At 54.6% G+C, this 13,715-nt stretch overlaps 6 protein-coding genes across 6 annotated transcripts; 3 read left to right on the plus strand and 3 right to left on the minus strand.

The window, feature by feature from the left end:
• Positions 1–254: 254 nt before the first annotated feature.
• Positions 255–973, minus strand: BO66DRAFT_454315 (putative quinol monooxygenase; the record flags this gene model as incomplete). The annotated part of the gene is made up of 3 exons (XM_025652019.1): positions 574–973; positions 483–510; positions 255–416 (listed from the first exon to the last, which is right to left on the minus strand). The coding sequence occupies exons 1-3, from the start codon at positions 756–758 to the stop codon at positions 255–257; spliced, it is 375 nt and encodes a 124-aa protein (XP_025502735.1). The 5' UTR covers positions 759–973.
• A 655-nt stretch (positions 974–1,628) lies between these two features.
• On the plus strand, positions 1,629–2,795 carry BO66DRAFT_472314 (pyrroline-5-carboxylate reductase family protein). Its single transcript, XM_025652938.1, has 2 exons — positions 1,629–2,289; positions 2,358–2,795. The coding sequence occupies exons 1-2, from the start codon at positions 1,740–1,742 to the stop codon at positions 2,654–2,656; spliced, it is 849 nt and encodes a 282-aa protein (XP_025502736.1). The 5' UTR covers positions 1,629–1,739; the 3' UTR covers positions 2,657–2,795.
• A 289-nt stretch (positions 2,796–3,084) lies between these two features.
• Positions 3,085–4,239, minus strand: BO66DRAFT_376468 (uncharacterized protein; the record flags this gene model as incomplete). The annotated part of the gene is made up of 2 exons (XM_025645706.1): positions 3,085–3,235; positions 3,329–4,239. 2 exons carry the CDS (start codon positions 4,237–4,239, stop codon positions 3,085–3,087), a joined length of 1,062 nt encoding a protein of 353 aa, XP_025502737.1.
• A 2,019-nt stretch (positions 4,240–6,258) lies between these two features.
• Positions 6,259–7,629, plus strand: BO66DRAFT_392725 (putative 26S proteasome-associated ubiquitin C-terminal hydrolase). The gene is made up of 3 exons (XM_025647594.1): positions 6,259–6,387; positions 6,460–6,554; positions 6,634–7,629. Exons 1-3 carry the CDS (start codon positions 6,346–6,348, stop codon positions 7,469–7,471), a joined length of 975 nt encoding a protein of 324 aa, XP_025502738.1. The 5' UTR covers positions 6,259–6,345; the 3' UTR covers positions 7,472–7,629.
• On the minus strand, positions 7,544–10,099 carry BO66DRAFT_454331 (putative choline kinase). Its single transcript, XM_025652020.1, has 4 exons — positions 9,174–10,099; positions 8,594–9,113; positions 8,398–8,541; positions 7,544–8,345 (listed from the first exon to the last, which is right to left on the minus strand). Exons 1-4 carry the CDS (start codon positions 10,079–10,081, stop codon positions 7,695–7,697), a joined length of 2,223 nt encoding a protein of 740 aa, XP_025502739.1. The 5' UTR covers positions 10,082–10,099; the 3' UTR covers positions 7,544–7,694.
• A 2,342-nt stretch (positions 10,100–12,441) lies between these two features.
• Positions 12,442–13,053, plus strand: BO66DRAFT_402502 (putative GPI anchored protein; the record flags this gene model as incomplete). Its single annotated transcript, XM_025648820.1, has 1 exon — positions 12,442–13,053. One exon carries the CDS (start codon positions 12,442–12,444, stop codon positions 13,051–13,053), a length of 612 nt encoding a protein of 203 aa, XP_025502740.1.
• Positions 13,054–13,715: the final 662 nt, after the last annotated feature.

The raw sequence follows: 13,715 nt of genomic DNA on the forward strand, positions 1-13,715 counted from the left end.
CTTCTGAGTGAAGTGAGGAAATGTAGAGATGTGGATGGGTGGGAAATTGGTGGCTGCTTCTTAATCGGGTACTCGACGCGACGGGCATGGGGTGTCAGGTGATCAGAGCATGTTGATACAATTCAATTTTTTTTCTACTACTTCGAGGCAATTCAGTATCTGTCACATGATGTGGTCTCCTTGATTTGAACTAAACACTTGGTTTGTTATGAGATCCTATTACTAGATTGAAGCCACGGACTCATCCCGACCAACTATTCATGTCCATCCGCCGGCCAGACCTGGCCGTTATTGGTCTTCACCACACTGAATTTCCCAGCCTTACGATCCGCGATTATCACCTCTTTGGGCTTGATAAATAATGGCTCGACGATATCATGGTACTCATCGAGGTACGGTCTTTTCATCGCCACCTGCTCCCATATCAGCAGAAGAGATCCAAGCCGAAGAGAGCTATCTTTGGAAAGAAACAGAAGCCATACATTCACCACCCATTCCTTTGATGCGTTCCTAGAGAACCATCAATTAGCAACGGCTGACAATAAGCATGATAGATAGTTAGGACGAGATCACCAATTCTTGAGCACCAAAATCTCTCCCTTGTTTTCCTGCGACTGATACACTTCGAAGAGCGTGCATTCGGGCTCGCGAGCAATCTTGTAAAAGACAGCCCCGAGGGCTTCGAAGTATTTCGCGACATCCTTCTCCGCCACCCAGATGCGCACCTGGAGTGACACAAGATCAGAAGACTCCGACATGGTGAGGGCTTGCGAGAATCGGTCTTGAAAGGTAGCTTCAGAGCAGTCTTCGTCTGGTCTCCAACGACGGAATCATGAGGGCTTTATATAATCCCTCGACACCCAGATCTGAGCCTTGCGGCTAATAAGTGTAACCCCCCATAGTGAGAGTTACACCTTCTCAGCATTGGGTTGCTCGACTCGAGTATCGAGCCGTCTTTCCGCGATGTGGTGCTACTTCTGAGAACTCACTACGCAGGCATCCTCGATACTAGCCAACTGTCCTTGACTCGAGAGTCTCCCAGAACAGCTCCAATAGGGATCTCGACCGCGGACTGCAAGGGCCCATCCTGCTTTTGTAAGTGACACAGAGCATACCTCGTGGGTGTAGCCTATAGAGGAAGCACTTTACTCTGTCACCAGATTGTCATCTGAGCTACGATCGATGGGTCACCCGACAGGCTCGAGAACATCGCATGAAGTGAATCTTCCAATAGCTGGCTGTAGACAGCACACTTGCATCCGTGAAGATGTCAACGCTATCTGCTACGCCCACGAAACCGACAAAAGGGATCGCCAAGCCATATCAGTTGGACAGCCTTCTTCGGATCATTTTACCGGAGCATCTCATCTTGGACTACTCAGCAGAAAACTGAAACTGTAATGGCTGTTACCAGAACGGAGAGATGTGGTTGTACCAACTTAAGCCAAGTCAAACATTCAGTTGGAGAAGTAAACCGTTCCTGGCAATCACATGCATTCAATTAGGTATGAAAGTGACACCCAAGGTTAATTCCGAAAGAGGTTAGACCATTCCCCGCAGCAACCGAAGCTTCTCCCCCCACCAAACTCACACGCCGCCTGCCGGCCCGGTCTCGTCGCCGGTGAGTAACAGCTTCACCACTACTACCCTACATCTCAATCCCTTTATCCCTCTCTTCTCTCCGAAGTTTCACAGATATCCCAATCATACCTCCCACCCCGACAACCAAACCAACCACAATGCCCTCCCTCAAAGAAAGCACCATCGCCTTCATTGGCGGCGGCAACATGGCCTCGGCGATCATCAAGGGCCTGGTCGCGCAGAACATCGAGAAGCAGAAGATCATCGTCGCCGAACCGTGGGAGGTCAACCGCTCCAAGATGGACGCCATTGGCGTGCGCACCACGACCGACAACGTCGTCGCCGGCGGGGACGCCGACATCGTAATCATCGCCGTCAAGCCGCAGATCACCAAGACCGTGTGCCAGGAGCTGGCCGCCTCGTGGACCCAGCGCTCCGCGCTCCCCATCGTCGTCAGCATCGCCGCCGGCATCACGATGAAGAGCCTGCGCGAGTGGGTCCAGACGAGCGACGGCCGCTCCGCGCACATCGTGCGCGTCATGCCCAACACCCCCGCCTTGGTGAACGAGGGCGCCTCGGGTCTGGTCGCCAGTGAGGATGTCACGGCGCAGGAGAAGGAGGTCATCAACGAGCTTCTGGGCAGTGTGAGCAAGGCGACGGAGTGGGTGGATCGCGAGGAGCTGTTGGACGTTGTCACCGGGTTGTCCGGTATGGTTTTCCCCACCCCTTCAGATTTGCACCTTAAAGGGCTTCTAGATAACCGACTTGAAATTTAGGATCCGGCCCGGCCTATTTCTTCGCCATGGTCGAGCATCTGGTGGCCAGCGCGACGGCTCTGGGACTGTCCAAGGAGCAGGCGACCCGTCTGGCGGCGCAGACGTGCCTGGGTGCCGGCAAAATGCTGGTGGAGTCGGACGAGGAGCCCGCGCAGCTGCGCAAGAACGTCACCAGCCCCAACGGCACGACGCACGCGGCCCTGCAGACCTTCGAGGCGCTGAACTTCAAGGAGATCGTCGACAAGGCCGTGCAGTCCGCTACGGCACGGGCGGAGGAGTTGGGCAAGACCCTCGGTTAAATATGATCTTCGTCAAGTACAAAACATGACATAGAGTTTACGATTCGAACTTCTCTTCCATTCAGCTATAAACTCTTCTCTGAAGCAACTTGGTGCTTTGAAAATTGGCGTGGTAGCGTCAACATAGAACACTTAGACGAGACTCCGAGACAACACAACCTCTCGATGACCCATTACTGTACCACTACCGGTAAAAAACTCCTTTATGCACAAAGTTACAATTCAATTGCAAATTAATTCAAACAGAATCTTTTAGCTGACATGTAGTAGACCGAGCATTACAATACATCATTAGGGAAGATACATTAGAGCATGGCGCCATTTGGACTCCCCGTCAACACTTAGGTAGGGGAGGAAAGAGAAGGCGCTGGCTGGGGAAAGAGTACAAGGTTGATAGGCAAGGCACGAACCGAGAACCGGGCATTCCTTCAAGCGGCGTGCATGGCACCGTGCTTGCAGTATGTGCCCGCAGCGACGGATCCCATGTGGACCGGACGGCCGTGGGCGCACAGGGCCCAGCTCTTGCCGTCCTCGTCACAGATGATGGTGTTGTCGACGCAAGCGCCGCCGTGGGTGTTGCTGTGGGCGGCACCGTGAGCGGCACCGTGCACGTTTCCATGGGAGGAGCTACCGCTGCCGCCACCACTGCCACCAGGGGCAGCGCGGTCGGACTCGGCCTCTGCGGGGGCAGGGGCAGCAGGGGCAGTGGGGAGGAGCACGGTGTGCTCGGTGTTGGAACCAAAGGCGGAAGCCACCTTAGAGGCCGACGAGTGGGAAGAAGAGGAAGGGGAAGAGGATGGCGATGCATGCCCCGCTGCCGAGGACGTCAAGGCGTTGTGGGAGGAGGAAGAGGAAGACGCAGAGGGCGAGGCGGCGGAGTTAGAGCCGTGGGAGCCGCCCAGGAAATCCGCCGAGCCGGTGCAGGTGTAACCGGTGCCGGAGCCGCTACCCTCCACGGACGAGCCGGGCATGGGGAAGTTGACATCCTGGCCTTCTGTGGTCGTGCAGCCGCCCGGTCCGTTGATGTTGGCGATGAACATGGGCGGGGCGCTGCTGTAGCTGGCGACGGCCCCGGCGACCTCCTGCTGCGCAACCTCTCGCTTCTTGGAGCCACCGATGGTGACCTGGGCGCAGTTCATGTACATCTCGCGGTTGCCGACCTTGTTGAACCACGACCACGCCAGGAGCGCCTGCCCGCCGGGAGCGTCCGAGGGGATCGAGAACTGGTACTTGGAGGTGAGGGGGCATCCGCCGATCATCGAGTGGATCACCTTGAAGGACTTGCCCTGGTCGTAGGACAGGGAGATTTGGCAGGACCCTCCCTCGTGCGTGGCACTGCCCTGCAGTTCCAGGCTGTATGAACCACCGGGGGAGTAGTTGGCTACCGACGAGAACGGGTCATTCGCGTATCCCTTGCACGGGAAGTCGTGGCCGTCACTGGACAGAGGGTTGGTGTACGAGTAGTCCTTGTTGTCACCGCCGTTGGGGTTGAGGGGACTGCGGATGGGGTACGGGTTGGACATCTGGATGTGGGCCGACACCGACGAGGCCAAAAGGCCGCAGAGAAGGGCAACACTCTTCATCTTGAGGTATATGGGAACGCGTGGTTGTCTCTGACACGAAAGGGAGCCGACTAAGCTGGGGTAATCGGCTTGGTTAGTCGTGGGTTCTTTATGTCAAGGGTCTTCAACCTTGTGAAGGCTCGGGGTTATAACACTTACACTGCTTGTATCCACAGTCAGACAGATATGCCACAATTGCGCCAATGTTCACTGAGGTAGACAACGGCTCGTCTGCTCGTGTAGCGTTTTCAAGAGATACCCTGGGCTGCGCACGAAGGAGAAGGCACAGACGTCTCAACAGCAAGAGATGAAGGAAACCAGTTCCTATAAATAATATGAATAGCAAGTGGCATGCCTGACAAGCTTATTCCAGATCTCCGACTGGGTCCCTGGAGGAATGGTGGATGTCTTGCTGCAACGGAATGCAGGTCCGCGTAGGCTTGACAACAAAAGAGCCATCGGCATTCCGTGCCACCTGCTCGACCGAGTTTGCTGTCCGATGAGCCCGCTTCTTCTCCAACTTGCTTAGACTCTCTGGGACTACCTGTCAAGATATTGAAATTTCAGTGGAAGACTTCTAACTAATCTCCAACGTTGTTATAGCTCGCTCATAGCCATGACAAAGGCCGGACCCCGGCGTCAGTCGTGCGAATATGCAATGTAGAGTTTAAACCAGGAAAGTAAGCAACCAATAACAAATGAATCGTACCTAAGCTGAGTCTCTGATCGCCAGGCACAGTCTTGTCGCTAGTCTGTGCCACGGCTTTGAAGCACAGATGGTGCATCAACGGTTGTCCCACCGGTCGATCACCCTAGCTGCCTTGAGCAGCAAGTATTTAGACAGGCATCCACCCCCCAATCTCGAAACTTATTTTTGTCTCCCTCTTGCATCATAGTTCTGCCGTATTGGCCATCGTATTGGCTCCTTCTTTCGGCCGCAATGTCTCGCATCACGAGAATACTGAACACTGCGTCTTGGATTCCGCTCCCGAATGTTTTAGACCAAGTCCTCTGATCCAGGGTTTCAAGGTTCTCCCACTGGATACTTTGGCAAAAGGAGCCCCTGTCCAGCCAGTGAAGGAGGAAGCAAAACTATTCGTGCCCGTCCAACATGCCAAACGTTCCCAGGGCAGACAGGGGGGGCTGGGAATCTGGCTGAGCCCCGGGAGGTTTGCCACCCCCTAGGGGGACGGGCGAGTCAAGAAACAGACAAGCCAGATGTTACTCGTACTAATGTATAGCTTGAACTTAGGATCGGAGACTTTCATGAGGATCTGCAGCCCTTTCCGTTCCGCGCGCACTGGCCCCTGCAGGCACGTCTCACGGCCAGGAGGACTTGCTGTCCAAGGCATTCTTCGTCTGCCGCTGGTTCAGCGCCCGTGACGACATCGGTTTCATGTTGATGTTGCGCTATTGCTTTCTACTCCGTGTCAAAAGGTTTCGACGAGCTATGTTTTCCTCATCAAATTCGCGCAGATCAGAGCGCTGTGGCCGAACGGTGTCCGTGGTGTCCGTGAGGGTTCAGAAACATAGGTAAAAGGGCGCAAGGGGCTTCCCTCTTGGAGAGGGTATTTGACACGGTCCTCGGAACCTTTGGGCCAGAGGTAGTGAGCTGAGCAAGCCATGCTCAATGTCTGGAGAAACGCAAGAATTTTCCGCTCTGCTAATGCACCATACTTCTGTGAAATACGGAAGTCAGAGTGATTGGACTGGCGAGACGAGACCTGAGCTTTCAGGCAATGGTCTGCTTTAGACGTTCAGCTTCGAGTTGGCTTCAGCGAAGTAGTCAGAGACCCAGGGCCCAGTAGAAGCAGTAGATAGCAAAGAGAAGCTTATACACAAGAGAAATTCGATCGAGAAACCGAAGCTCGGATAGACTATTTGCGTAGTATATCCAGCCCAAAGCTTGACGAAGCGATCCACGCACCAGCACTAATCCTAATCCGGTAAGTAGATCGCAGGGCCCCGGTTCCAGTTTGCACCCCAAGCAAACAACAGCTTCCGATGATGAATGAATTGGCGTCACAATCCAATCCAAGCCAAGCTTGCCCGAATCATACGAACTACACATACAACCCGACCGACCTTTCTGAACAGAACACCCAGAGACAAAGGAAAATCATCACCATGTCCGAAGGCGGAGGCTGGAGCACCATTGAATCCGACGAGGTAAAGCAACGCTCCACAAAAATACAGCACAGAGCAAGACAATCTAACCGCCCGCACCGCGAACGCAAATAGGGCGTCTTCACCTCTCTGATCGAGAACCTCGGCGTCAAAGACGTGCAATTCGAAGAACTGATCTCCCTCGACGCCGGCACGATCCGCTCATTAAGGTACTCCCTTTCACTCACCAACCCAACACAAACCCTCCAACCATCCATCTCACTAACCAACCAAACCACCACCACGCAGCCCCGTCTACGGCGTAATCTTCCTCTTCAAATGGATCCGCGACCACCCCCCGTCCACATCCACAAGTACAACATCAACACAACAGCCACCCGCGGCAGGAACCCACGACGCCAACCCGCCACCAACGCTCTTCTTCGCGAACCAGACCATCCAAAACGCCTGCGGCACGCAAGCCATCCTCTCCGTGATCCTCAACCACGACACCGCGCCCCCCTCACCCTCCTCCCAACTACCAAAAATCGACATCGGACCGGAACTCCGCGCCTTCAAGGATTTCACCACGGGCTTCCCCCCGGATCTCCTGGGCGAGGCGCTGTCGAACAGCGAGCCGATCCGCACCGCGCACAACGCCTTCGCCCGGTCCTCGCCCTTCGTCGACGAGACCCAGCGCGCCCAGCAGGATGAGGAGGGCGGGGACGTCTATCACTTCATCGCGTACACGCCCGTCGCCGGCCGGCTGTATGAGCTGGACGGCCTGCAGCCGCATCCCATCGTCCACGGGGACTGTACCCCCGAGGACTTTCCCGAGAAGGTCATCGAGGTGATCCAGCAGCGCATCGCCCGGTACCCCGAGGGCGAGACGCGGTTCAACCTCATGGCCGTGTGCCGGGATTTGCGCGTCCGGGCCCGCGAGTTCGGCGACGCCGAGGCACTGGAGACCGAGGAGCGCAAGCGGAGGGCCTGGGCGTGGGAGAATACCCTGCGCAAGTCGAATTTCGTGGGCTTCATCGGGGAGGTCATGAAGGGGGTGGCGGGCATGAAGGAGCAAGAGGGCAAATTCGACGAGTGGGTCGAGGGGGCCAAGAAGGAGACCCAGAGGAAGTTGATGCGGAAGTGATTTCCCCGCCCTCTCTCTTTACTATGGCTCGCAGAAGGTTGCCTGTGGCTCCTTTGGATGATGAACTCAATTTAGAATCAGTGATGTGATGATACTCCTGGCTATGTAGGTATGATGTATGTATGTACAGTACAAAGACAAACATATGGCAGAAGAAAAGATCGCTTCGTCATTCATGTCCGACCAGTTTCCGTCCTTATCGTGTGTGATCATCAGAGGCCACCTAGTACTTGGTGATCCGTGACTTGATTTGTTCGACCATTGGCGCCGGCAATTCATCCTCTTGTACAAATCCCATCGACAAGAGGTCAGACCAGAAGAACATGGCGCGGTCTTGCGCATATGCGAGGTAGTCGAATTCGTCAGACTCATCGACATCCGCGTCCACCGGGGAAGTCGAGGTAGGCACATTAGTAGTCGTCTCTACGTGCGCGCGGTTACCATTCGCGGTATCACCTTGACCATTGGATGCTATGGCGTCCGCATTGATACCTTCTTCCATGCCTGGAACCTTCGCTTGGACAATTCCCCAAGCCACCCACTGAGCGGACGTGATCACGCGCCAGAGCTTTGTCTGCGTCATTAGGGCCTGAATCTTGGCTTCTATACCGTCCGCATGAGATCTCTCGATATCCACACTAGCCATCACATCCAAATCTGGACCGGCATCGAGACTCAGCGGCGCAAGAGAAGTCGAATTGGAAGTACCTGCCCGCATCAGTGGCGTGATGGACGGCGAGGCCTGCTCGCGCAATCCCGGCCGATGGCTGAGGTAAGCACTGATGAACTGACGTTGCTGTGCCGGAGTTGGGTATTCCGTATTGTTGCACGCCCAAGGTCTTTCCGCGTCGTGATAGTTGTAGCACCATTCAGACTGTCAATGTGGGTTAGTGATGAATTGGCAGAAAGCTCTAGAAAGTACTCACGAAGTGGTTCGCGAATTCAAAACCGGGCGTGTTCGCCGAAGCATATTCGAAATCAATCACCACGAGCTGCTTATGCTTGTTCTCAGGACGAAGCAGGGGCGACTCTTGACTTGGCTCCATTCTCAGGAGATTGCCATATTGTGTCTCGACACTCAGTCAGCATTTTATCCATGAAAGGTGGAAGCAACAGACTTACATCGTTGTGCGCAAAGACAAGTTGCTGTTTCAGGGCATTACTTCCGCCGCAACTGGAGATGAGCCACTTGCGATAATTGTCGACTGCCCTTCTGAATACCGGCCAGGGAACACCGCAAACAAAGCCTCGCCGACGCCATGGCTCTGAGATTGACTTGCTTGCGCTGTGCTCAGATTGAATCTCCTTGTCCAGCCAGTTGATGACCTGCTCGCAACGGTCGACCCATTTGTCCCAGTTCTTGAAGACCATCGGCCCTCCTTCCCTCTCTTCTGGGAGCAATTCAACCCCGTCATGAAGTTCTCTCATCCGTTTGGCAATCTGCTTCATAGTGAGAGGATCCCGAAGCTCGCGGGGTGTCAAAGGACGGGCTTCGAAATACTCCTCAAAACGTCCGTTCTGAAAGGTACCTAGCACTTTGGGACCGATGTTCTTACGGCCTAGGCGCCGAAGTATCTGTAACTCGTTTTCTCGATCAATCAAGTGATCCACCTGCGGGCCATAGATGCGCAACAGAAGCTTCCTGCAGGGGATTAGATCATCTCTTATGACTTTTATCTGACGTGGGAAAGGAGGCACTTACGGAGGAGGCTTTCTCGCAACCAAAGAATAAGAACCATCCTCGGCCTTCGGGACCGGAATGTGATGTGGCGGATTCACCACATACACCGCATTTGTCAGAGCACCGCTGAGTCGAATGACCTCGATGTCGGCGGCGAGATCCATGGGTAGCTTTCGCCATCCCTTGAACTGCAAGGTGTGCGCGATGCGGAGTATCTCAGTCTTGAAAGCCATCCAGGCTTCTCTGTCTTTGGCGCAACGGACACTGGCACCTTGTTCGCTGTCATCATCGTCTGCGCCGCCTCCGCTGTAGGCTAGGGTCTTAGAGTTGTCCAGCACCGCATCCACACTAGGAGCAGCAACGTCGAGATCCGAAAAGTCCGACTCGGAAGCCGAACCTCTTCGTAGTCCTCTAGATCGATGGCGTCGAAGTCGCCGCACAGCACCGTAGTCCTGTCGCGAAGCAGCGTACTGTAGCAAGATTTTCTCGAGCTTGTCGAGAGCCATAGGAATCTGTGTGCTGGAAGACGACCTCTCCTCTACTGACATGCCGGTGCTATTGCTGCCTGCAACTTGGCCAGCACTTGCTGCGTCATCCGGAACACCAGAACCTAGTGAGCGATGAGAACCGCGCTTAGATCTCTCATGTTGAAGCCATTCATACACCTGGCTGTAAAGACTATTCTGCGAATCTTCTTCGCTGTACTTCATACTGGGATCCTTTTCGTCGCGTATGGCAGATTCAGTCAAATTGCTGGAACTCTGGCTACTGAGAGAGGTCGGTGGATGGATTGACGGTCGAGCTGTCGCTTTCTTGGGCACCGGGGCCCGGTGGTGCTTAGGAATGTTTGTTTCCGACGAAGTCGCAGAGTCCGAGTGGCCGGTCGTCTGACGACGTCTTTGGAAAGCCACATTTAAGCCGGTTCCCATGATCGGTTGGGGCCCTTGACAATTGGTCAGAATCCAGCAACATCAAGTGACAGCACAACGAAGACAACGAATGTGCCAAGGGACGTTGAGCTTGAGACGGTCGAAAGCACGGTAAAAGTCGCAGTGGGCTATACATAGATCTGGTCCAGAAACAAAGTTTCCAGGAACCTACAGCTACAGGAGAGGCACAAACCGGAGAAAGGACAGGGCATGGAGCGGAATTGTGCTCAGACCTACCATCATAGTCGAGACCAGACTCAGAGGTCTGGCCGGTAAAAGAGGGCATGTTCAGGATACAAGACCCAGATTGGGAGAAGCAGAAACCGTCTGCGCAACGATAAGTTCAACCACAGAGGTTGATGCTGGTTAGGCCGCGCGTCTGTGTGCTGGAGGTTTTGTCAGTCGGGGACGAAGAACTCAGGAGCTTTTTTGGGGGGGGTTATCCATACTATAAGTCATGTAGACCCGCAGGGGACACTGGAGCGCTGGCGGGCCAACAACGGGGTAAAAAGTGTCAAAGAGTCCCGGGGAAGTTCGTACAGGAAGAATTCCAAGCGGAATTGGCACAATGGCGGGAAAACTGTTGAATTTGACCAGAATCGAAAAGAGGAAAAGAGGGTGACCAAGTGGGGGGTGGAGCGATAAAGGTGCCGTTCAGCAGCTGGCTCGAAAATACGGTCGGCGGACGGTCTCGATGGGGTTCCACTTAGGACCACAATCACATGTGATCAAGAATGAAGTGAGAAAGGGAAGAGTAGGCGAAGATGGCACGATTGATGTGCGAGAGTAAAATACTTATTATGAGGGTGTAGGTGGTACACCACTACGGGCAATTCAACAATGATGTCGAAGGAATGAATATCAAGCAAGTGAGTGAGTGAGTGAGTGGCAAATGACGATGTGTAGCGGCCGTGCAAACGGAAGGTGTGATGGGAGAGGCCCGGGGCAGGGAGGGAAGAAAAGGTCAGGATCTCAGGTGACCTGCCAGTCCCGCCCATCGATTATCAAACTCGGCGGTGAGCTCGTCCCACGAAGTGTTTCTACGGACAATCAAGCAACATCTGCGAGCACACGACAACCGGCAACACATGCAAATCTCAGTGTTTGCTTGTTTCCCCATTCAGGCTCAGCACTTTTCTGAGGGTTAGAGACGGGTCGCGATATCGGCAAAGCAGCTGAGACAGACAACTGTCTGCTTCAATCTCATTCCCGGGGCAGTGTTTGGTGAAATAAGCCGACCGCTATGCCAACTGGCGCTATGGAGAATGTTGAGGGATTGTCTCACTCAAGTATAATATTAATGATATTTTGGCTGCCAAGGTTCCGCTGTGATTCTCAATTTAAGTGGGATCCGACACTTGCAGTAGGCTCGCATGGGCCTTGACCCTATCTGCCATAGACCAGGAGCCGAGCACGTCAGGCATGGCTAATTTCCGATGTCGATCTGCGATCGAGCTTACAGGTGCCGCAGCCTGTAGTTGTATATTATCGCTACTAAGGATACTGTTGAAAACACACCTACTTCAGTAGACCCATCGAGAAGTGAAGAGACGTAGATGATATAAGTATTGCTTACAATATCGCGACCTCTGGATAACTTAGGTACTGCATCGCCTAACTGGTAATTCGCAGTTGATCGGGTCACTCAAGCAAATTGTTGGGGGAGGGTCCCTGGTTCGCCCACTGCAGTGGCCAAGTTCCTGTGCTGTGTTTGCGTTTATGCATGCTTAGTAACTAGGCATCGATATTTCCAGAACTCGGTGCCTCGCTCAGCCACCGGAAGGCATACGTAGTGGGTCGCTGAGCCGCAATCGCATGTCCCTCGATCTACAGGATTCGCCGGACTGCCCCCAAACCACCAAAGACCACCATTCGCTGTTCCGTCAAATCCGCGCGAGCAAGTGGATGCGCAAAAGCCGACAGCCACGGTGGCTTGGGACGGCAATGCCATCGGTGAATGGATGCTATTCTTATTTCTGGAAATCTGACCGATCGGAAGGGGTCGGGCAACTGTTGGAACTGGGACGAAACTGGGACCGGACCCTCCAGGGGACTGACGATCCCCAAATTTCAGGTCCTTGGGGGTTTTGTGTACCCATCGTTTGCCGCATCTGCCGATTGTTATAAATTGTTCGTCCTTCGTCGTTACCTAGCGCTGATCTTCTGTAATCTACTTTTATTCCTGGACATTCACATAAATACCCCTTATACCCATATACCCCGGGTTCAATCACAGTTATCATCAGCGTTCCTTATCCTTATCCTTATCTCGCCTAACCACTTTCCACCCACCACCTCTACTATACAACTCTCGCCCTCAATCCTACCAACCATCCACAAAATCACAAGAAACCGTCAACATGCAACTCCAAACCCTCCTCCTGACCACCGCCTTCCTCAGCGGCTCCGCCCTCGCCGCCCCCCAGGGCGACATCGTCGGCAGCATCGTGTCGGGTGCCGAGGGCATCGCGCAGACGGTGGCTTCGGGGGCGGAGAACGCGGCGACCAACATCGTCTCGGCGGCGACCTCGATCGCCAGCGCGGCCGAGACGGGCGGTGCGGCCGCCGCCTCCGACGCCCGCTCCTGGGGTGAATCGGTGGCCTCCAACGCCGAGTCCTACGGGCAGTCGGTCGCCTCCGACGCGCGGTCCCGGGCTTCCGATGTCGCCTCCAAGGCCTCCTCCCGCTGGGACGACCTGACCACCCTCACCGGCACCAACGGCGAGGCCACGGCCACCTCGACTGTCTCCGGCGGGAACACCGCGACGGTGACCACGGCGACCGCCACTACGACCGGTACCACCTCCACCACTGGTACGTCGACTGGCAACAGCCGCAGCAGCAGCAGCAGCAGCAGCACGGCCTCGAGCTCCAGCTCCGAGGGCGCGGGTGTCCAGGCTACTCCCGCTGCAGTGTTGGGCTATGGCATCGCCGGCGTGGCGGGTGTCTTGGGAGTGATGGCCGCTTTGTAAAGCGCGGAGTTGGCCTGACCACTTCAAGGGTCACTTTCGGGCTTGTTTTCCATTCAAGAGATCACGATTGATCCAGGTACCCTTTCTTTTTCGGGTGGACTGTACATGACACTATTCGACATACCATTGTTCATAACTATATCCCCGCGTCGTCGCTTTCCTTTTTTTTAATCGCATGCTTGATAAATAGCATTCAGTCCATAGAACAATGCTTCTTTTCTATTCCTCTTCCGCTAAAATCACCTATAAGCTCTAGCCTAGTGTACAGTACTCCTCGCGATGATTCCATCGTAGTACCGAAAACCCATGCGAGTAGATGCCTTACCCATCATCGCGTGAACCACCGGTGACCAATGGTCCATACCCGTGACCTGACCCAAGGTTCTCCCGGCGACCAACCCCGTTGCGCATAGCAGCCAGCCATCAAGCACGGCACTTCCACGATCCTACCTCTTACACCCACACCCACACCCACACCTACACCTACAACCAACAACCACCAAACCTTCAACCCCCGTCAACTGTAAACTGTAACTGATCCCCCGCCTCCCACGACAAATTCCTGACCTACTCCCCATGTCCGCAGGTGCATACTGAAGTATACTCACCAACCATCCCCGATCGCCCATCAAACCGCGTGGCGCAGCGCTGCGTCCGAGTGT

Source organism: Aspergillus aculeatinus (assembly GCF_003184765.1).
Source record: "Aspergillus aculeatinus CBS 121060 unplaced genomic scaffold BO66scaffold_31, whole genome shotgun sequence".
Lineage (NCBI taxonomy): Eukaryota > Fungi > Ascomycota > Eurotiomycetes > Eurotiales > Aspergillaceae > Aspergillus > Aspergillus aculeatinus.